The sequence below is a fragment of the Eublepharis macularius genome, chromosome 14, assembly GCF_028583425.1.
Source record: "Eublepharis macularius isolate TG4126 chromosome 14, MPM_Emac_v1.0, whole genome shotgun sequence".
NCBI lineage: Eukaryota > Metazoa > Chordata > Lepidosauria > Squamata > Eublepharidae > Eublepharis > Eublepharis macularius.
The window spans coordinates 43,996,636-44,020,109 of record NC_072803.1 but is presented as its reverse complement, the minus strand read 5'-3'; the positions used below and the strand labels follow the sequence as shown (position 1 = coordinate 44,020,109).

Sequence of the window (23,474 nt, the reverse complement as noted above, 5' to 3'; positions counted from 1 at the left end):
GATGATAAAGCAATAAATAAGTTCAAGTTTGACATGAAAGTGTTACAGGATGCCAACTTTTTGCAAAATTTCCATTTTTTCAAAACACACAAAGGATTCCCCCACTGCCCCTCCAGTGGCTTCAAAATTACCAGAAAATTGACACATTTCTGGAGATTTTGTTTAGCCACTCTGAGGACCTGGTTGAGAGGCAGTACGGAAATGCCTTCAACTCCAAATAGGGTTGCCAACCTCAAGGTGGTGGCTGGAGATCCCAAGGATCTCAAGGCTACAGAAATCACTTCCCCTGGAGAAAATGGCTGCTTTGGAGGGACTCTATAGTATTATACTCTGTTGAGGTCCCTCCCCTCGACAAACCCTGCCCTCTCCAAGTACCACTCCCAAAATCTCGAAGAACTTCCCAACCTGGAACTGGCACCTTAACTCCAAAATATAAGTTATATCCTCTGCACAAAAGTTTTCTTCCTCTTTAGGTATGAGAAACTTCTCAACAGGATAACAAAGATGAGCGGGTCACTGGCAAAAGCAGGAGGGTGTCGGGTCCTTTCCAGCCACCAGTTTAGGATGCAATAACTATCGGGGCGGGGAAACACAGATATTGAAATGAAACTTTGTCATGCATATTGATACACAGAGAAAGCTGTATGCCATTAAAGGTACTTGAATTGAATTGACACACAGAAAGCAAGAGATGGAGCACTCTTCTAAGAGCGGAACCACAAGTGACAAAAGGCACAGGTTGGACACTTGTCAGCTTCCCTCAAGTTTTGATGGGAAATGTAGGCAGCTTGGCGGAATGTTGGACAAGTGACAGTTGAAAAGTCCATTGGACAGCAGTCAGAGAGCCAAGCTGCAAGACCAGGATGCCTACATTTCCCATCAAAACTTGAGGGAAGCTGACAAGTGTCCATCCTGTGCCTTTTGTCACTTGTGGTTCCGCTCTAAGTTTCCAATTAATGAAATATCTCAAATCCAAAAATTTAAAATAGGGTGAATTGAATGCACTTTTACAACTTAGACAGAATGCAAGACAGTGGGCCTAGCTAAGGACAATGTTTATATTTCTTATTCAAACTAAACTTGCCTCCCAAATATGTTCTACTAGGACAAAGGGAGGAGAGAAAAAATGTAATGTATACTGCCATATGATTTCTGAAGAAAGGCATCTCAAATACCATACCTTGCTAGTAACATTATAAACAGCAAGACATACAATTTCTATTAAATCTGTAAACTGAAGTTATTATAAGGTAAAGTGTTTTATAGCTCTTTCATCAGAAGCCAAAGAAGTACTCAAAAAGTTGCTCTCATAATAACTAGTTGCACCATAAGGAAGAGACATAATTCACTCTAAACCGGTGAAGCGTATGATCAGTTGTAAGATTAAATTCTTTGAGGGGGCTTAGGTGATTTCTGAAGAACAACCTGTTGGGCAGCACCTTACAAGTTACTTCTTAAGCAACCTCTTGTACACTTTCCTCTAAATCTGTAAAATATGTAATGATAAAAGGAAATCATTTGCTTGTATGATTCAACTGGGCTATCCAAGTAAATAACTTGGAGACATTGGAGTTTCTCTCTCTCTACAGCCTTTAGGGGTTTTTTTTGCTTTTTTAAAGCCAACATAGTAGCAAAGGAATCCAAACTGTTTCCCAGAAGCTCCCAATTCAAATCTACCACAAACTAGGGCTGTCTTTGGCGAGGCCTCAGGTCTTCCGATTGGGGGATATTACCAACCTATCTTAAAAGGCTGCTGCAAGTGTTACTCTACCTAATATTGAACGGCTTCATACATGATGCCCCCTTGTGGATACACACCTTAACATGGTGAGGGGGGTTGAGTGTATCAATGAAGTGGAGAGCAACACCATCAGGAGTGCAGGCTTGGTCAAGAGTCTAAACTCCTGGAAGTGTCACTCAAGGAGGAATGGTCAAAGCTGAGACATCAGACTAAAATGCATCTATGCCCTTCAGGAATCAATGGTCACATTAGCAGAAGCAAGCGGACTGTCCCAATGGTGATGGAAGCAGAGGAGTTCTTGAAGGCTAGCTACTGGGTAGCAGCAGTAGAGCAGGGTGACATGGGCAGAGAATCTTTCACGGACAATGATGAAGGCAATGGTAAACTGTTTCTGCTAACCTCTTGCCTTGAAAACCCTATAATGAGACAATCCAACATGAAAGAAAATATAGTGCTGGAAGACAGGACCCCCAGGTTGGATGTCAATCAATTGGCTACTGGGGAAGAGCAGACGGATTAGTATGAATAACGCTGTTCTTATTGATGGGACTGGATTAAAGCTGAAGGGTAGTCCAGATGGCAATGTGAATAGATGCAAAAGGAACATTCACAGCTGTGTGACACGTATAATAGGAACATGGAATGTGAGAAGTATGAAGCCGGGTGAGCTAGAACTCATAAAACAAGAAATGGAATGCTTAAAAATCACAATTCTGAGTGTAAGTGAACTAATGTGGACTGAATCAGGACATTTTCAATCTGAAAACCATAAAGTGTTATACTGTGGAAATGACAAAACGAAATGATGTTGCACTAATAAAGAGGCGAGACACAGCACAAGCAGTCAAGAGCTGTAACACAAAGTCTGACTGATTAATAGCAATCAGACTTCACAGAAGGCCTATTAACATAACTGGTATTCACGTTTATGCTCCAACTACAGATACTAAGGAAGAAATTGAAAACTTTTACACAAGTGTCCAAGAAGAAATTGGTCATACACCTAAACAAGCTATGCTGATAATCATAGGTGACTGGAATGCAAAAATAGTCTCTAGTCTCTTTGCTAAAACTAGACCAGGAGCTGACTGTGATACAGATCATGAGTTGATAATATCAAAAATTAGGATAAAGCTGAAGAGAAATACTAAAAGAATCTTAGCACCAAAATATAATCTAAATAATATTCCTGAAGAATTTAAAGACCATATAAAGAACAGCAAAATCAAAAAGAGTCCAGTAGCACCTTTAAGACTAACCAATTTTATTGTAGCATAAGCTTTCGAGAATCAAGTTCTCTTCGTCAGATGCATGGTACAGTTTCTGTACCATGCATCTGACGAAGAGAACTTGATTCTCAAAAGCTTATGCTACAATAAAATTGGTTAGTCTTAAAGGTGCTACTGGACTCTTTTTGATTTTGCTACCACAGACTAACACGGCTAACTCCTCTGCATCTATAAAGAACAGATTTGCAATACTAGGTTTAAATGATTGTGAACCAGAAGAACTATGGGCTATTATAAGAAATATTATCAAGGAAGAATGAGCGAAGGCTATTCCTGTAGCCAAAAGAAAGGAGAAGCCTAAATGAATGACGGAGGAAACTCTTAAAATTGCTAAAGACAGATGAGAATCAAAAGACAGATGAGAAGAATCTGCCCACTGCGGAATCAGGCATGTGCAAAACCCATATAGGCTAATCTTAAGAAATGCTTACCAAGTCCATTCTTGTCAGTGGGGAGGAGCTGAAAGGAAGGAGAAAGAACAGGGTGACTTGGCAACATTCACCTACACAACTCAAATGCTAGATGTCTTCCAAAAATGTCTCTTTGAACCAGCACTGCAAAAGCCAAAGCAAGTTCTCTTATCTTTACATCATTAGCTAATGAAGGCAATCTCATGCCAAATAAACACTCAAAATGAAATTGTCTTATCTTCCTGTATCTGCCTACAGCAAGATAAATATAGCAGCTCCTCCTAGTCTTAGGAAGATTATGGAAGTCTTGGCTTTCTACTGTTTTGAGAGCAAGATTTGGGTCCAGTAGCATCTTAAAGACCAACAGTAGCATCTTAAAGACCAACTATATTTTCAGGGTATGAAAAAGGAGCTTTGACTTCGAAAGCTCATACTTTTGATATCTAGTTGATCTTTAAGGTGCTCTTGGGCCTGAATCTTGCTCTTCTACTGCAGACCAACATGACTACCCTCCTGATACTGTTTTTAGGTTTGCTTACATAGTTTGGGCTTCTGAAAATTAAGTACATTTGCCGTTCTGGCAAGCCTCCAAGCAGGCCAAGTTGCAGGAGGCGAATCAATATTTTCCCCAAAGCCACATAGCCAACTCCTTTCTAGACTGTACCACTTCACATTGCAGGTGAGTTGAGATTGTCATGGATGAAAACAGAAGGGGGGGGTGACATTTATGGTAACTGACCAGTGTTTGAGATGGCACCACAGCTGTGAAAAGCCTCATCCTACTTGACAGGCAGAGTTTTTTTAGTCAGGAATAAAAGTAGGGTGATTGCTTTGATATGCTAGCACCTCTCTACTGGCCGAGTAGATTCTGGGGGTTGTTGCTGCCAGAGCTCAACATCCAGAATGGTTAAAATCTCCCACATTTGGGAGGGAGAACTGAAAAGGAGCTGTTCCCTCCCCCAGAGTTGGTCAGCGTCTCTCTCTCTCTCTCTCTCTCTCTCTCTCTCTCTCTCTCTCTCTCTCTCTTTCTCACTCACTCATGGAAGAAAGTATAAACCATGCAAAAGATAGCATCCTCTTTATACATACACCCAATTGAATTTCCAAACAGGAGATTAGACGCTCAGGATTTGTATGGTCAAATAGGTTAGCAGCCTTTCCCCCATTTCATTTCTTTTGTTAGTCTGCACCCTAGTCCTGTAATCTGTATCTGCTCTCGAGTTTTGCCAGAAGAGGAAATTGCATATTAGGTTGAGAGAAAGTGATTACCTTGATTCTTGCCTATGGGCCTTGCTGTGGCTCATGTCACAAAAGCAGCCCTGGTTTGGTTGCTCCCCCTGGCATGAAGAGGTGGTAGCAGTCTACCGAATGGAAAGACTCTGAACCCTGCTTAAGAGGATGTTGGGGAGCAGTGAGGAAATTTCCTCACTGCTTCCTCCTTAGTGTCCGTGCAGGGCTGGACTGCGCTTACTTGCGCAAGGGCTGCTTGCATGAACAGGGAGTGAGAGTGAGGCGCTGGAGCAGCAGGACTAAAGTGGTGCTGGTGGAGGAGGAGGAAAAGGAGGATGAAAATGTCATCTAGTCATAGCTGCCTTATGGCAACCCCTACCAGGGTTTTCAAGGCCAAACAGGTGGTTTGCCACTGCCTGCCTCTGCAACCCTGGTCTTCTTTGGAGGTTTCCCATCCAATTATTAACCAAGACTGATCCCGCTCAGCTCCCAAGATCTAATGACAGCGGGCGTGCCTGGGCTTTCAGGGCTAGGGTGAAGACTAATAAAATAAATGAAACATGGAAAGCCAGATAACCTACTTGGAACTTACAAATCCTGAGCACGTGATCTCGCCTCCTTGCTGGGAGATTCAAGTGGGTACTTGTGTAAAGAGGATACTGACTTTCCTGTTGTCACACCTCCCCCATTGGTCACCTACACGGACAGCTCCTTCTCAGTTCTCCCTCTCACATGTGTAAAAAAGGTCTTGACCAATCCAGGTGTTGGGGCCTGGCAGCAACAGCCTGCCAGAATCCACTCAGCCAACAGCAAGGCACTTGCATATCAAAGAGATCCCATGTGTTCAAAGATATTAGCAGAAAGACTTAAGGTGTGGTTAGTGGAATTTATAGAAGAAGATCAAGCTGGTTTCTTACCGGAAAGACAAATAAAAAATAACTTACGAGTATTGCTGAATGCCATTGAGTACTATGATAAAAACCCAGGGAAGCAGGTTGGGGTTTTTTTTGTGGATGCAGAGAAAGCTTTTGACAATTTGAACTGGGAGTTTATGTTTGCAACAATGGAGAAGATGCAGTTGGGAGAGAAATTTATACAAGCAATAAAAGCAATATATAAAAATCAATCTGCAAATATAATTGTTAATTCGGATGTAACAAAAAAGTTGGAAATAAGAAAAGGAACAAGACAAGGGTGTCCGCTTTCCCCACTTCTGTTTGTAATGGTATTGGAGATTTTACTTAGGCAAATAAGAGAAGACAATTCAATAAGAGGACTGAGGACAAAAGGATTTGTATATAAAGTCAGAGCCTTTGCCGATGATATAATGGTGATAGTGGAGGATCCAGTAGAGTGCATGCCAAAATTGATGAAGAAAATGAAAGACTTTGGAGATTTAGCTGGATTTGTTATAAATAAGGTGAAGTCCAAAATATTGTGTAAAAATATGACTAAACAACAGCAAAAGGAGTTGATGGACAAGGTAGAATGTGAAGTAGTGAACAAAGTTAAATATCTAGGAGTGGATGTGACAGCAAAAAATATTGATCTATATAAGAATAATTATGACAAGCTATGGCAACAAATAGATAAAGATATGATTAAATGGAACAAAATGAATTTGACATGGTTAGGTCGTATTGCAGTAATTAAGATGAATGTTCTTCCAAGAATGATGTTTCTACTACAGACAATACCTATTGTTAAAGACAGTAAACAATTTGAAAAGTGGCAGATATTAAACTTTGTTTGGGCTGGAAAGAAACCCAGAGTTAAAATGAAGGTACTGTATGATGCAAAAGAAAGAGGAGGTTTACAATTACCAAACTTTAAATTATATCATGAAGCGGTATGTTTGGACTGGATAAAGGAATGGTTGACATTGAAGCATTTGAAGCTGTTAGCATTGGAAGGATATAATAAACTATTTGGATGGCATGCATATCTATGGTATGACAAAGTAAAAGCAGACTCTATGTTTTTACATCATTATGTAAGAAGAAGCTTGTTTGCTGTATGGACCAAATACAAGAAATATATGTAAGAGACTATACCAATGTGGATTATTCCTGCTGAAGTAGTAAATCCAAGAGCAGAATATGCAGGGGAAGAGTGGTTGACATATAAAGAAATTCTTGAGATAAAACAGAACAATTATTTGCTTAAAGACAATGACGAATTGCCATTCCAATATGGATGGTTTCAATATATGCAGATAAAAGATTTGTATGAGAAGGACAAAAGGAAAAATGGTTTTAGGCTACAAAATTCTGAGATTGAGAACTGCTTGCTTCAGGGGGGGAAGAAAATAATTTCTAAAATATACAAGATATTATTGAAATGGTTTATAGAGGAGGAGGTTGTTAAAGTTCAGATGGTTAAATGGGCAATAAACTGTAATAAGGAACTTTCAATGGAAGCTTGGGAAAAGGTATGGAAAAATATAGTTAAAATTTCAGCATGTACCACGGTGCGAGAAAATGTTTATAAAATGATGTATAGATGGTATTTAACACCGAAGAAGTTGGCCAATGGTAACAGTCAGATGTCTGATAAATGTTGGAAATGTAAACAACATGAAGGTTCATTTTATCACATGTGGTGGTCCTGTGACAAGGCAAAACAGTTCTGGGGGGATATAGTAAAGGTTATGTCGGATATTTTACAAAGGAATATAATTAAAACCCCGGAATTGTTGTTATTATGTATGAACCTAGAAGACTTTGATGAAATGGACAGAGTTATGGTATTTTATATGATTACGGCGGCCAGAATGTGTTATGCACAGTTGTGGAAGACTCAGGAGATACCATCTATGGAGGACTGGATCTTGAAAGTTCTGAACATGGCAGAAATGGACAAATTAACGAGGAAATTGAAAGAGCAAGAAGTATTGGAATATACATTAAGCTGGGAAAAATTCAAGAAATATGTGGAGAAAAAGTGGGACATGAAGGGGAAATTGTGGTCTTTGGATAGTTGTTAAGGGGGAGATAGAGGTTAAAAGGGGGTATATTTTATGATATTTTATTGGATTAGTATAGAGTTATAGTATTATAGTATTATAAAGTTAAGAGTAAGACAGCGTATTCATATGGGAAGTAATAAGGGAACAATAAGGTTGTATAGGTAATAGGGAGTATATACAATATTTTAGTGATGTAATAGAAGTAATAGATTTATAATATAGATAATAGGTATTTAAGGATTAGTATATTATATATGTACCTATTATAAACTTATATATTTTTATACTCTTAATTTAGATAAGTATTATATTAAGATAGTTAATACAACTAAATAGACTAGATTAGTATGTATTATATAGATATATATTATATATATTATTATAGATTTTAAGAATTTATAGTATATATTCTTTACGTTAAGTTGGGTATGGAAAACTGTTGGGAGTCATTAGAAAAGGGAGGGGGGAAAGGATGGGGAAAATGCAATGGGGTGGAAAATGATAATGATTATTATGTTTATGTTTGTAAACCCATCCAATAAAAATTCTTTAAAAAAAAAGAGAGAGAGATCCCATGTGTTCACTCCTGGCTGTGAAACTACACCTACCCTGCAGAATGAGGTTTCTCGCAGCCTTGGTGCCACCGCTAACGCTGGTCAGTCTGGATATATATCATCCCTCTTCTCTACGAGATACTTCTTACACTAGGATGCTTAAGTGAAGGGAGGTGCAATGTTAGCGGGAATCCGAGTTCTAAAAGACAGATCAGAAGGCTTTGTCAATTTCCCTCACCACAGAGCTAGCAAAGATCGCTCCTCAGGGGGGTTTGTTTATTTCCTCTTTGCCTCCTGGGAGGCTCTGTCCATTTGGAGGTGAAGAGGAAATAAACAAACCCCTTGAGGCGCAATCTTTGCTAGCTCTGTAGAGAGGGAAATTGACAAAGCCTTCCGATCTGTCTTTTAGAACTCGGATTCCCGCTACCATTGCACCTCCCTTCACTTGAGCGTCCTAGTGTAAGAAGTATGGTGCAGAGAGATTCAGCTCTCATCCTTGACACCCCTGCCACAAGCGTGTGCACACAGGAGACTGGCTTTGTTTTCACAGGGGCTCAGTTCCCCACATCGCATCTCACACCTAGGCTGTTTTCACACTGCTTACTGGCCATGGAACATCACGCCAAGCTCCCGGAATGGCAGTGTCTTCCCGGCATGATTTCGTGCAAGAACAGTAGTTCTTGCGCGAAATTGCACCAGGAAGACGCTGTCATTCTGGGAGCTTGGCACGATGTTCCATGGCCGGTAAACAGTGTGAAAATGGCCCTACACAGGATGAGAGTAACGGATTTTCCGCTTGAGTTTTTTCCATCTGTTCTCACCCCATATTGCTTTGGTTTATCCTCTCTAGAAGTTAAAGCTGGAGGCATCTAAGTATAGCTAGGAGCTTCCTAATCTATTAAACCAGACTTTTTTTTACTACATTCTTGGAAGCTGATTTTGAGTTGATTTTTCCTCGTGCATAATATGTCTTTTGGTTTATTTCTAAGGTGGCCAGGTCCAGGTTAGGAAATCCCTGGAGACTTGTGGGGGGGAGGTCTGATCTTGAAGAGGGCAGCTTTTAGGGAGGGGGCCTTAGCAGGTTACAATGCCAAAGAGCCCTCCCTCTGGAGCTGCCGTTTTTTCCAGAGGAACTGATCTCTGTCGTCTGGAGAGCAGTAGTAATTCCAGGAGATCTCCAGCTACCACCTGGAAGCTGGCCATCTTATTTGCCCCACCCACTCCCACCCACCTCCAATCCACTTTTTGATCATAGGATCACTTCTCCCCTTCCTTTCCCCCACTCCTGGTTTTCTTTCTCCCCCATCATTTTCATAGAATTTTATTGACCTACCATTGTAACAATACATGTAGCAGATTGAATTCTCAGCTTTTATTTTTAAAAAGTCAGTCTCTAGCCCTGTTCTGTTGTGGAGATATCCCCCCCCCTTATATATCGGCAAAGGGAAGGAGCTAGAGACTTGCTAGGAATTCAGAGCATCTGTTGCAAGTATTGTTATAATGGCTGGTTTATATAACATTATGAAAAAGATGATTTTTTTTAAAATTGCAAAATCCCCAGGGGCCAGGGGAGCGGGGGGAGCCATTTCTGGTGACAAAAAAAAGCAGCGTGCTTTGAAAACCACATCTCCACTGCTGCTCCAGGCTCCATCCCAACAGAGGTCAGTCTGCCTGCCAGTGCAAGCCTCCTAGCTCTGGGTCTGCCTGAGCAGGGCTCTCCGGTTTGGACCATGGGTGGTGGTGAAGCTGCTCTCCTTTTAGACTTCCCCATGCAAAGACTTCCTCTGTATTCGTTTTTGATCTTTTAAAAAAAATTCAGCCCTTATATCAATATAATGTTAATAGCATGCAAAAATAAAAATAAAAACGGGTGTTTCTGCTGTGACTTCCTGACGATGCCACTGATGACGACAGGACCCACCCTTGAAAATCCTGATTATTGAAGGCACGTGCGGAACAAAATAAACCAACTCCACAACTGTAAAAATGCAAGCAAAGGCAGTCATGTGGAAGAATCATACCCAAACAAATTCCTCCAGTGCTGGCGATTCACTGCTAAGAAAATCAGGAATAAGTTGTGTGGAAAAACCCTAAGAAGGCAAACAGCAAACTTTTCAGAACATGTGATAAAATTCCCTCTACAAAGACTCTCTTAAGTTGCATACAATATTACTAATCACAGCTACATTTAGCTCCAGGATATTTAACAGCTTCATACATGACTTAAACCATCTCAATGTTTTTGCATTTGTACTTTAAGACACTACAGATCTTATTGCGCACATCTTGGTCTTACTTCCAAGAGCATCTAATAAAGGAGCTTCCAAAACCAGGGTCCATCTCCTTTGGGCTTTAAAGGAAACAAAAAGCCAAGCAAAAACTAACATCCTCCCATCCTCTGCCCACTACAGAATCAGGCACATGCAAAAATCATACAGGCTAATCTTAAGTACTGCTTACCAAGTCTAGTCTTGTCAGCAGGGAGGAGCTGGGGGAAGGAGAGAGAACAGAGTATCCTGGCAACAAAGCATTCCCCAACACAACTCTCATACTCAGGAAATGTCCTCCAAGATCGTCTCTTCGAACTAACGTTGCAAAGCCAAAGCAAGTCTTTTCATCTTCACACCTTCAGCTAATGAAGGCAATCTCATGCAAAATACCATGGACTAAGGTTTAGCATCCAAAATACAATTAAGTCTTATCTCCCTGTGTAACTGTATACCGCAAAATAAATACAGTAGCTCCTCGTGTCCAAAAACTAATGATGGAAGTCTTGGTTTTCTACTGTTTTTAGGTTTATCGACATGATTTGCTCTTCTGAAAATTAAATACACTTGCAGCTCTGGCAAGCCTCCAAGCAGCTGCACTAGAAACAGAGGCTCCTCTGGAGGAGATACGCAGCTAAGCTACTAAAAGCTACTCCAAGTAGGCCAAGTTGCAGAAGGCATCCCAGGGCAGATCTATACTTTCAGCAAAGCCACATAGCCGACTCCTTTCTAGACTGCACCACTTCAAATTGCAGGGGGTAGGTGAGAATAATCCTCAACATTTATACAGCGCCTCAACATCCAATGCTCTCCATGGGCAATCATTCAAAATCCTGTAGGGCAGATCAGTACTGGATCAAGGTAACAGAACAATGGTCTAAATCCATTGCCTACCCATCAGTTACTGGGATCAATTAAGGGTTTTGGCTGTCACATACAAAGCACTTCATGGCCTTGGACCCTCATATCTGTAGGACTGCCTCTCCCCCATGCACCGCCCCAGCAGCTTTGCTCATCTGAATAGAGCCTTCTGCAGGTCCCACAGTGCAAGTGGGCCAAATCAACAACTGCTTGTACATGCACATTCTCTGTTGTGCCCCCCACCTTACAGAATGGCTTCCCTGATGAGGTTAGAAGGGCTCCTACTCCCCTGGCTTTTGGGAAACTAAGCAAAGCTGAATTATTCAGGAGGGCTTTTTTAAAACACAGGTAGGAGGGCTCTACAGTAAGGAAATAGTTCAAAGGGATGGACTGGCAAAGAGATATGAATTGTAGACTATACTACTGTATACAGTCTGCCACTGTAAGTATGGTCTTACTGGGTAGTTTCTGCATTGTTTAATATGTCATGTCTAATCCCCTGTGCTTTGTTTCAGCATTGTTTCAGCTCTGTATTGGATGTCTGATCATTTTCAAATTTCTGCAGATTTGCATACGCATATCCTATTATATTATTTATTGAATGTCCCTGCTGTTGATCACATTAACTTATACTGTGTAATCTGCTTTGAGTCTCAGTGAGAAAGGCAGACAACAAATAATATCAATCAATAATATCAATCAATCAATCAATCAGTAATGCAGCTTAGCAAGTTCACAGCAGAGATAAAGTTCAAACGGGGGAATTCTAGGCTCACGCTCCTGTTTCAGGCACTATGTTATCTTATATTTTGGCAGATGAAGTCACTGCTTGAAGAAGACAGGCACATCCAAGAAAAAGACGACTACAACTTGCCCCCGATTTGCTATTTTTTCTATATGGAAGCTGAGGGGCTGGGGCAAGCATGTAAAGAATGCCACCATCATGCACATAATGAGTTTCTAGAAGAAGCATCTGTGCAGGCAGGATAAGCATACGTGCAGGCAACATGTCTTTATGGGGCTGGCACCCCACTTGTACCCACAAACAGTTTGCCAATGCAAAGCTCAGTTGCCCGAGGTGTGTAAAAGTGCCACTCAGGCAGGGAAACTGCTTTTTATGCCTTCTGGGTTACAAATGACTCATATAAATATATAGTAGTTGGGATAAATGGGCCTCCAGGCCCAGCAGGCCACACAGAAAGCACTCCAAATCATGCTAGAGAAGCCACCTGCTGCCTGCCTCCCCCTCAAAGCCTTGCAGAACAGTTGCCACCGGGGCACTTGAGCCTCCATGCAGTGCTGTTTCTGATAGGAGCCATGAGCAATGCTGGTGCGGGAGTAAAGGGGGACACGGTGCAGCATTAGGGTTGCCAGGTCCAAGTTGGGAAATTCCTGGAGATTTTGGAGGTGGAGCCTGGAAAGAGGAGATTGGGGAGGGGAGGGGCCTCAATGGGGTATAATACCATACTCTCCAAAGAAGCCATTTTCTCCAGGGGAACTGATCTTTGTGGCCTGGAGATCCGTAGTAATTCCAGGAGCTCTCCAGCCACCACCTGGAGGCTGGCAAACCTATGCAGCATGGTTGACCATGAGACTGGCCAAGCATGTCCATCCACTTCAACTGGGATGCAGGCTGTAGCTGCCTGGCTGTTGACCAGGGGCCAGATGTGCCCTGTGGCCCACCTGCAGGACAAGGGACAGCCTGAGGTTAGGCTCCCCAACCTGCAAAAGGGGGCAGGTCCAGGTCTAGGCCTGCAATGCCAGTCTCCTGTCGGGGGCAGGGGATTCCCTACTCCCACCCTCCACCACCCCCCGCCCCCACTTACCTGGCCAGCAGGGGGGAACGCGCCTCCTAGGGTGCACTACTGGGGGGCGTGGCCTCCTAGGGTGTGCTCCTAGGTGGCGGGAGCACTCCCAGGGTGGCACATGACCCATGCGATGACACCTCTTCCCAGAAGTGACATCATTGCACAAGCCAGCAGTGTGTGCTCTGCATGCATGATGGGGGAAGCCATAAGGTAGGTGCCAGGCCTCCAACTTTTCACCTGGGGGTTCAGGGGACCTGGCAACCGTAGTGGAGGCCTTGGACGTGCTGCCAGTCATGTCTGAGGATGAACTGATAAACCGTGATAGTACCATCCCTCAGCATGAGCCAACCAGACTTCCCTGGCTCTGGTGAGCTGCAACCCCAGTGGACCCCACTGAGTCTTTTGGGACCTCGGCCCCCTCCTGGCTGTATGAGAATTGCTCTCTCTGGGAGCAATGATGCGCACACCTCTGGAAATAGTCACTCAGTTCATAAATGCTTTGGGGTGTGAGTGTCAATGGGAGGGGTTATAAGGGGCAAAGGGGATGGGGCCCAGGAAGCCATGCAAGCTCCATGGTGCCACATCATGGTGCTGGCACCCAGGGTGTGAAGACGCCCCTACCCATCCACCCCCCAGATGGAAGAACAGCACACAGATGTCAGGTCACCACTGCGGGCCACCTAGGTCACCAGCCCTGCCACCATTTGTGGACTTGCTTGGCAATGCCCTGCATGTTCTGGGATGCCACGGCCAGCTCAGGTGACCCATCTCTTGCATTCCTAGGGCAAGCAGTCTCTCCCATCCAGTCCTAGAGGGAGCTGCTGCTGGATGGCCATGTCTGAAGTATGGCAAAGCCACCCGTGTGGTGCAGGCAATGGAAGTGCATTTTCCGCAGGCTGAACTCCCACTCCGTGACCATGTGCGTCTGAGGGTGGACCTGGTTGCAGGCAGCACAGTCCACTGGCTCATCCCTGCCATATAGTGGGAGTAGGTATGGAAGAAGTGGGTAGCCCGAGTCACCTATGGCAAGGAGGGTAGTTGTCAGGGCCTCCCCCAACAGCACCCGCCCCCAGGGGACTGGCCCAGCAGCCAGCCCTTACCCTTTGGCCAGGCAGCCAGTGGGTAGTTGGTATCAAACACTGTGCAGATGTTTGCATTGTGCATACTGCCTGGAAACTTGGCCATGAGGCCTGCAAATATGCCCTGGGGGTCACAGCTGGCTTTTACATTCAGGTTGTAGAAGCAGAGTCAGTTGCAGTAGACCTGTGGGGTCCTCCTGGGGTGTGATGAGCACAATGTAAGTGCAGTTCACAGCCCCATGACATTCAGGAAGCCTGCAAATGCAACAAGCCTGGGACAGATGGGGGACCGCTCCACCTCCTCCATGGAGAAATACATCCTATGGCCAGGGGGAGGGGGTGCACTTCATGGTCCAGTGGTTCCTAGGGTACCTGGCCCTGCCCACGCATTCCCCTGTGGTATGTTGGTATAGCCAACCTGAACCCTGCAGGCAGCAAGGGCCACTGCCAGCCCAACTAGCCATCAGAGAAAATGCGGCTGCATGGGCTGGTGGTGGAGCATGCCAGTGCTACCACTCACCAGCATGCCTTCTGGCACATAGTAGTAGAGCAGGTCTCTGCCCTGGGCCATGCTGCACAGAATGAAATGCCTGCCCCTGGAAGTGATGGAATGACTTCTTCAGGATGGCTTGCAGGCAAGTGCATGCCTTCACGGCCCAGGCCATTGCCCACACACAGGCAGCGGTGAAGGATCTGCCCAGGGCTGAGGCTGCACTGTGCAGGGTGGTCCTGCCCATCGTGGTGGGTGGCTGCGGTGCTGAAGTCCTGTCTAGCTGGTATGTGACCTTGTGGCTGCAGTGCACCCCTGCAGTAGCGACAGGGGTTGCCCCCTGTTCATTCCTGCCTTTCCCCCTGAGGGCAACTTACTCAATGTGGAGACCAGTGCCAGGGTATCAGGTGCCAAGGGCAGTGGGGGAGCCAAGCGGTACACCAGCTCGGTACCATGAGGGCCTCAGTAAGCCTCACTCCCACCACCCAGTACCTCAGTGGCAAGCCAGTAGAGACGGAGGTCAGCAACTGGGTGGCCTCCCCTGTCATAGCGGCTGCAGAGGTGGGCAGGCACCAGAACTGGTATTAGATTCAACTATCATATAAAAATTGGAATTCAGATTTGGACTCCATGTATCCCTATGTATTGAAAGTCATAAATCATTCATCCAGATTAAGCCAGTGCCAATAGGGCATACTTTGCAGTCGTTTATGGAAGATTAGACACACCCAATGCAAGATACTGAACATTATGACCTAGAATAACCGCTACTGATTGCAAAATTCCTATCATTCCTGTCTTGGAAGAGACACTCTCTCTTCTATGGGAGAAGAGCTATTCCTTCTCAGCATCTGCAGCTGTAGCTTTTGCAAGCTGTTTTTAGAAATTTTAACCTTGCCCTATTAACTTGTGGCATACTTTTAATTTTCTTTAAATGATTAAAACAGCAGTTTTACTACCTCTGCTTGTGCAATTTTTGGCCTGCTTTTGGCCACAATCAAGAACTAATTCTGACTGTTGCTTGGGTGCAGTTACCATGTAATTAGGTAGGCCAGTAGTAGCCCCCTTATATTACTGGTTACCTAAGAAGTTTATCACTAAAGGGAGATTTGAATGTGGCTCTATGCTATACCCGCTCTTAGCCACTATGCTCCCAATAAACAAGGACATAACCAAGGTTATTTTGAAACATCTGTATTCTTTCAGTTATGTGATCCAAAATATTTGACCCATCAGATACAATTGATTCTCTGCAGCTACCCTGTCCCATGTGTGAAGGTTAACATACTGTAGGTTAAGTTGAAGAGGAGAGATGGAAAGAATTACCACTAGCTTTATAAAGGCATTGCAAACCAGTTTAAGCACAAATGCCCCTCTAACATAGGCTTATGCCTAGCTGAATTCTCATTTCTCTGCATTCTCCACTACTAGAGCCCAACTAGATCAGTACGGCAGATGATGCTGAGAGCAGACTGACTTCCTGGTACAGTCTTACTGTGAGCTTATTGCACACTCTTCTTCGGCCTTCTTAGGTATGGGCAGCTGTAGGGTGCCGCTCCCTAGGTGAGCTATTCATTGACTGTGACCCTTTCTCCAGTTCCTGGCTCCCAGGTGGCAGAGCAAGAAAAGCTGGCTAGGGGAATATGGCACACCAGCTAGGACCACAGAATCTTCAAGCGCAATCTCCATTTATTCCCCTTTTACCATTGCATAGCTCAGGTCCTAGTATTTTGGGTGTGGAGGGGGAGGCAAGTCTAAGTGATATGAATTACATGTGTAGTAATAAAAAGATCTGCATATGAACTTTAACTAATGGTGTCGATTTCTGTTAATCAGCACAATAAAAAGCCTGCCTGTCAAATCCATCCACAATGCATGCCTACCCAATTTGCCTATTAGAGGAATTTTCTAACAGACAATTTTTGTCTGCTATTGCACTTATAGCCAAGCACACAACCCAAGGAGACGATGCCTTTGATCAAGTGCAAAGTGCCTTTTGGTTGCGAAAGCAGGTACCTCATCTAGTAGAAATACATCTCAACAAAATGGAAGGAAAAAGAAAAGGATTTTTCAGGACATTCCAGAGTAAAGCCTCTTAAGCAGGACCCACTACAGCCTCACAAAACAGTGATTTCATCTCTCTTCTCCCCATTTTGGAAAACGAAACAATGCTGTCACAGTATTCCCTTAAGGAAAACTTTTTCATACTCTGGCAATATGCAAGCGTCTGAATACTGCCCTCACCACATTTTTGCAAAGGAAAAATATTTATTTATAGCCCACCTTTCTTCCTGTGACCTAAGGCAGAGTACAGAAATTTTAAAAAATGCAATCATACAGGATAAGGTATCCAATGAACAATGGAATTAGACTAGGATTACCAAAATTAGTAGACAAAGCAAACTACAATTGTCAAGGCAAGGTTTAGTGGAATTACAAAGATAGAAAGCCATGCAGTAAAAACAAGATAATACCTAGAATAATCATTGTATTGGACAACAGCCCTTTTCCATTATTGAGGCCCCCTCCTGGCCTGTTCCATTCTACTTCAGTTCTAATCCCTTTATAAAAAATGCCCTCCTGAACATTTCAGTTTTACACATTCTGTGGAATAATAGATCCAGAGGAGTTAGCCGTGTTAGTCTGTAGTTGCAAAAAAGTATAAAGTCCAGTAGCACCTTTAGGACTAACTGACTTTATGGAGGCATAAGCTTTCGAGAACCACCGCTCTCTTCACCAGATGCATCATCAGAAGGCTTATGCCTCAATAAAGTCAGTTCGTCTTTAAGGTGCTACTGGACTTTTTACTTTTGTGGAATGATAGGAATTGCTCAATATTATAATGAGCTGGAATGGTAGGTAGCCCAATGAGTAGGTGCAGACAGTTCTGACCCAAGTCTCTTAGCAAAGAGGGACAGGTAGGAACCTGCAAGCATGGAGACATATCTTAGATAGTCTTTTTTTTTCTTTTTGGATAAAATCACATGTCACAACAGTTCCAAGACATCACTGTTTATACGCTACTAGAGCATTGCAGCTCTCCAAAGCCCTTGCCAAAGTTTACATCTCAGGAATTCCTTCTTAAAAGAGATACTTGTCACCCACAGAACTGACTTGACAAGAGACTACTATATACTCCGACATAATCATGATCAACTGATATTTTTTACATCTCAATAGCCATTTTCAGAGATCAAACTCTTCACAGCCTCAGTGCTGTCTTTCTACAAAAACTGCTTCTGCTAAGTAGGTCACTGGGGCCTGGTTCACCAGAACATGTTTATTAAAATTGTCTAGTGAGAAGAAAGAAGGTAAAGAGAACTTTCTCCTTCAGTCAATGTATTGCAACTCAGGGGCTGATGAATAGTAGGTTCAGAACAGACAAGAGAAAACACTCCACACACACAGTTAACTTATAGAAGTTGATTCATGGAACTTTATCCTGTAGATGTAGTGATAGCAAGTAGCTTAGACTGTTTTAAAGAGGGATATGGCAAATTCATGGAGAAAAGGTCCATCAACCACTATTAGCTATGATGTTCAAGAGGCAGTATTCTTGTTTACCAATTGTTAAGGGGCAACAACAGGGAAGGCTTGGGCTTGTCCCATTGCTTGAAGGTCTTCAGAGACATGTGGCTAGCCTTTATGGGAAACAATAAAACACAACACAGACCTTTACTTTCCTAGCCAGCCCTGAAATAACCCCATCACATGTGCACCACGGTCAAGTTAGTTGAAAACAGCTCATTTATGCGCAGCAAATTTGTCAAACACCCCCCAGGACTGAGGTCACTGACTTCTTGAATTTCAACTGGCTTGACAAAGACACTAATAATTTTCGATATGATACAGTTTTGTTGCTCCCTGGAGGCACCTGGCTGTATCAGCACAACGCAATTAAGAGAGATGACCTGGAGAAGCATAGCCAGTCTCTCTCTCTCCCCCTGTGACCTTCTCCCCACATTCTAAAAGTTCTGCATCTAGTACAGTCTGAATCCCAACTCAGGACAATGCACATGGCTCTCCCTTTCCCATTTTATCCTTACAACAGGTAGGTGAGGCTGAGAGAGGTTCATTCTGCTCTAACGCTATCTGAGTGCGCCACACCAGCTCGCACAGGAGGAACAACTAACACCCTCATGCTCCCAGGGCCAAAGGACTTTTCAGGAGCTGTAATCTCTCAACATGTACTCTGGTTCTAAAAGCCAATTGCACCAGATTTGTATTTGGGCAATAACCCCCGGGAAGCAGGGGTTCACCACACACTCCAGCTTGAGATAACTTCCAAAACACCACTACCCAAGCACAGTCCAAAAATTTTAGAACAGTCATAACATTTCAAACACAAACAACCTACCAATAAAGTATCCTAGACAATATAAGCTCCAGGAGAGGGAAGGGAAGACATCAGCCTCCACCTAATGACTTTTAAAACAGCGCAATGCCTGTGAAACCAAGCAAGTATAAGAGCTCTGCTCCAAAGGGCTGGCACTACATCCCAAGTCACAGCAGATGTAATACACTTAAGGGAGTGTAATTCAGAAAAGAGTTCTGAGATCATCTGAGGGGGCACACAGTTTCATATTGCTTAACCCCTTCCTCCTATGCCATTCCTCAATAATAGCTGAGAGCCAAGCTACAAGTTATGCCTTACACAGGTTGGACACTTGTCAGCTTCCCTCAAGTTTTGATGGGAAATGTAGGCGTCCTGGTTTTACAGCTTGGCTCTCCATTACAGCTGCAAGACCAGGATGCCTACATTTTCCATCAAAACTTGAGGGAAGCTGACAAGTGTTTAACCTGTGTCAGGCGTCACTTGTAGCTTGGCTCTGAGAGAGCCAGTAAGGGGAGGGAGGGATTTCTATGCACCTCAGAAAGGGAGAAACGGTAAAGATCACAGAAACCAGCAAACTGCTATCAGGTAAAATGGCATGAAGGAGAGTTACAGCATGGTGGACCTAGCTCAAATTTCCCCTTGCTGCTTTTTAAAGTTGAAGTACACACTGAATACTATTCAGTTAGTGTCCCAAATCCACAGGAAGCTAAACTCAAATAATAACTGCAACATCTCCACAGCAGATTTAAACTAATCTGAAACCAGTTTAAGCCAAATTGAACCTCACCTCAAAGCCCTTGGGGAATTTTAACTCTGAAAGATTCCTTGTTAGACTCACAAATGGTTTCCAATGGTTCTTCTGTTGAATACTATGCAAAACATGTTTGAAACTGGTTTTTAAGTTTGGCCGTGTAGTACGTTTATTGCAATTAGCCAAGTTTGCCATGTAGATGCATCCTTTCTTTAAGCAGCCATAGAGGAATGATTTCAAACAGCTTCTCTGTTTAACAGAAACACTCACTACAAAGGGAAGCTGTTCATTTCAAGAATAATTCTCAAAGGGCCGCTTAATAGTTGGCAAACTTGGGTGAGCTCTTTTCTATGCAAAAACAAGCAACAGGAACAATGGCCAGCTTTTGTTTGACCTTCCAAAGCATCTCCAAGGCCACTGCCAGAAGAAAAGATGCTGACCTCTCTGCATGTAGACAAACCAGTTTCAGTTGTGAAGAGCAGACAAGGCAGAGTGGAAAAGATAGGTCAGAATTCTAGATGGAGAACAGTGCGGCCAAACAAAGAGACCCAATGAGCAGGGAGGCAGTGAGCTTGTACTGTCAGGTATGGCATACCTACATAAAGTTTAACGAGGCAGAGAAGCCCCTTCACAATAATCTATTCTACATAGAGGGCAACCTCCAAGTTCTGCCTCCAGGAGCATAGCCAGAAATTTGCATTGTGCATCTAATGTAAGTAGGCAGATAATATTTGTAAAAAGTGCCAGACACTCAATGCTCAGGAAGCCAAGAGGAGGCTAGCTTTTTTCCTGAATGACAGGAGAAGACAGCACAGTATGTTTTTCCTTGCATTGATACAAGTAGAGAGACTAGAGGCTTTGGGGGAAACTACACAGATTCCAGCCAGAGCGCACAATTCAGCTTTAAAAAGCAATTGCAGAGGGTGGGGGTGGGATAGGAAACAAAACTGCTGTGCAGGGTGGAGGAGAGGTAAGGTCAGCTCTCACAGCCATTTCCACTATTGCCACCACCAGGCTGTTTAAGCAACTGGAAAGGGGGGTGGGGGGAAGGACCCATATAGATTCCCCATCCTTCTGCCTCCTGGGGCTTGAAGCAGCCCAGAATTGCTATTTCCCATCATGGAATTGACATGCGAAGGAAGAGTTAACCATTCAGGTCCAATCCATGGGAAGGAGGCTGCAACTAAAATGCATGTTTGGTCTGGGGATCTGAACATGGACCCCCAGTGTCATGTGTGCCTTTCCCCCTTCCATAATGAACAAAGAATCCAATGATGGAGCTTTAAATATCCCATCTGGGTTTACAGTTACAAAGAATCAGAAACCACTACAGTTCCAGAAATGAGATGCTGGGTGTTCAAGCTTCACACTTGAAATCTACATTTGAAAGCAAAAACTTGCCAACTGCAATTCAATTATCTGCTCATTACTCCACACCCCCGCCCCTGCCACACACCCATCTCACCGATCAGTAATTGTGGAAGCTCAAAACTATTTTGAGTACAAGAACAAAATTAATATCTTGGCAACCAAACCCAGTCCTTGCGATCCCAAAGGGCAAGACTTTCTTGTCAAGGTTACAAGGAAACACTGCTACAAGCTCACTATTTAAACAGCGCGTTCAAATATAGTAACTATTTTAAAAAAAAACTGCAGGTGGGCCTTCACATTAGGTGGTTTGTAACATAAGGTGCCCATACAGAGAAAAGTGGTCAGGAGAAAGGGTTCATCCTTCTCATCTTAGTAATTGTCTATGTACAGCTATCCCCTCCCCGGAAACCCAGCATGGTTTTACCACCTGCAAACTTACAACCCACCAGCTTTTCTTTGGGGGGGGGGGGCGTGTGTGGAACAATTTAATTAAACCTTTCATTTCCGCGTACTCAGGTTTAAGTTTGCGAAGCGTTTCCCAACTCTTGGCTTAAGGTTTTTGGGCTATTAAACCCAATTTCATGCATCCCAGTTATGCACATTATTTGAAAACTGTGAGCTTTGTTCCACCGAGGCTGCATTTTTGACCATCATAACTAGAGCTGAATAGCTTAGTCTCACACAGCTCATGGCCTGCGTTCGTTCCCAGTCCAGGCAAGCAAACGACATCCACTTCCAAAACTGAACTTTGCCAGTGCTACAAAGTTATGTCGTTTGAGAATATGTATCTACTCAGCGACACCGGTATTGAAACACCCCAAAGCTGAGCTGGAACACTAGAAAAACTTAGCTCTGTCCTGGTCACAGAGAACAAGAAGCTCTCCCTGGGAGCAGTTTCGTGAAACAGGGCAGGGCGTGTGTGCACATGTATGCACGCACGCACGCACACCGGCAAGTCCGCTTGAAAACCCACACCGTCAGAAACCCTGACCCTAAACATCAGCGGCACGCGGTATTCTGGGGAAGGGCGCTCTGCACACGTTCAGAGGCATCAAGGCGGAGCAGATGCCCGCCACGCACCGAGCGGTTATTCTGCACAGCGGCTTTCCCTTCCATCCCTGTCCGTTCCCAGCTAACGAGGCTCCCCCGGCCGCACTCCCCGGGAAGGCCCGCTGCACACAGGATCGCCAACCTCCAGGGGGGGCCTGGAGACCTCCCGGGATTCCAGCTGATCTCCAGCCGACAGAGACCCGCTCCGCTGGAGGAGTAGGCTGCTTTGGGAAACATACGCCCGCTGAGCTCGCCCTGCTCCCGAAGCTCCAGGAATCCCCCATCCGGAGATTGGCAACGCAACGCTCACGCGGCTCACTCACCGAGCGCGGCCACGCTGCGCGCCTCTCCGCGGGCCAGCTGGGCCGAGTCCAGGAGGCGGAACCAGCCGTTGGGGTAGACGGGCGGCAGCGGGCCGGTGCGGCGGCTCTTGCGCACTCGCCCAGCCACCTGCGCGCGGCTCCAGCCCGCCTCGCCCACGTAGCCCACCGCCTCCGGGCCGCGCCACAGCCGCAGGGGCCGACAAGCCAGCCACGCCGCGCCCGCCAGCAGCGCCAGCAGCGCCAGCCCCCAGCAGGCCGCCGCCGGGGGGAGCAGCAGCGCCGCGGCGCCGGCCCAGAGCGCGCCCCAGCCGAAGCCCATCGCGGCGCGGCGCTCGCCTCCCGCCGCGGCACTGGCACTGGCGAGCCCGCCGCCCCGGCCCCGCCGCTCTTATAGCCGCCACCTGGCGGGGGGCGGGCCTGCGCCGACGGGGCTCTGCTGCACCTGCTCGCCCCGGCCCTCCGGCTGCGGCTGCGCCGGCCGGGCTGTCCCCGGCAAGCCCCCCGGAGCTTGCCAAGGGGCCTTCGCCCAGCTCCGGCCGAGACAGCCGGCCAGAGCGCCTCTGAGCACGTGCAGAGGGCTCCAGCCCCCTCCCATCTGCCACCGCGTTTATGGCAGCGGAAAGGCGCCTCCGAATTCCGACGCAGAAGACGGAAAGGAGCTGTCTGCTGGGAAGGAAGCAGAAAGGGAGAGGCAAAACTTTCCAGGACCCCTGGAAGCTGTTTAAAACCAGACTATGGTTGGTACTGCCAGGCATCGTTCAAGTCCCAAATTAAGGAAGTCATAAAAGGCAAAGAGTTTCCTTTGAAAAGCAGAATGCTTCCTTGAACGAGGTGGACAAAAAACAACAGGGGATCCCCCGAGACAAATGTAAGTTGGCAATAAAGCGAACAAGAAAGAGAATGTGAAGAGCAGAGGTAAAAACGTTAAGACAAAACATTTCTTTCA

The 23,474-nt window shown here is 45.0% G+C and overlaps 1 protein-coding gene across 1 annotated transcript in view; it reads right to left on the bottom strand.

Moving 5' to 3' along the window:
- The window catches only part of LOC129342293 (cholesterol 7-desaturase nvd-like), a 38,244-nt gene extending 15,375 nt beyond the window's left edge, over window positions 1-22,869 (bottom strand). The window contains exon 1 of the mRNA XM_054997982.1: window positions 22,529-22,869. Within this exon, the coding sequence (XP_054853957.1) occupies window positions 22,529-22,847 (319 nt within the window). The 5' untranslated portion in view covers window positions 22,848-22,869. The remainder of the gene's footprint in view (window positions 1-22,528) is intronic.
- Window positions 22,870-23,474: the final 605 nt, after the last annotated feature.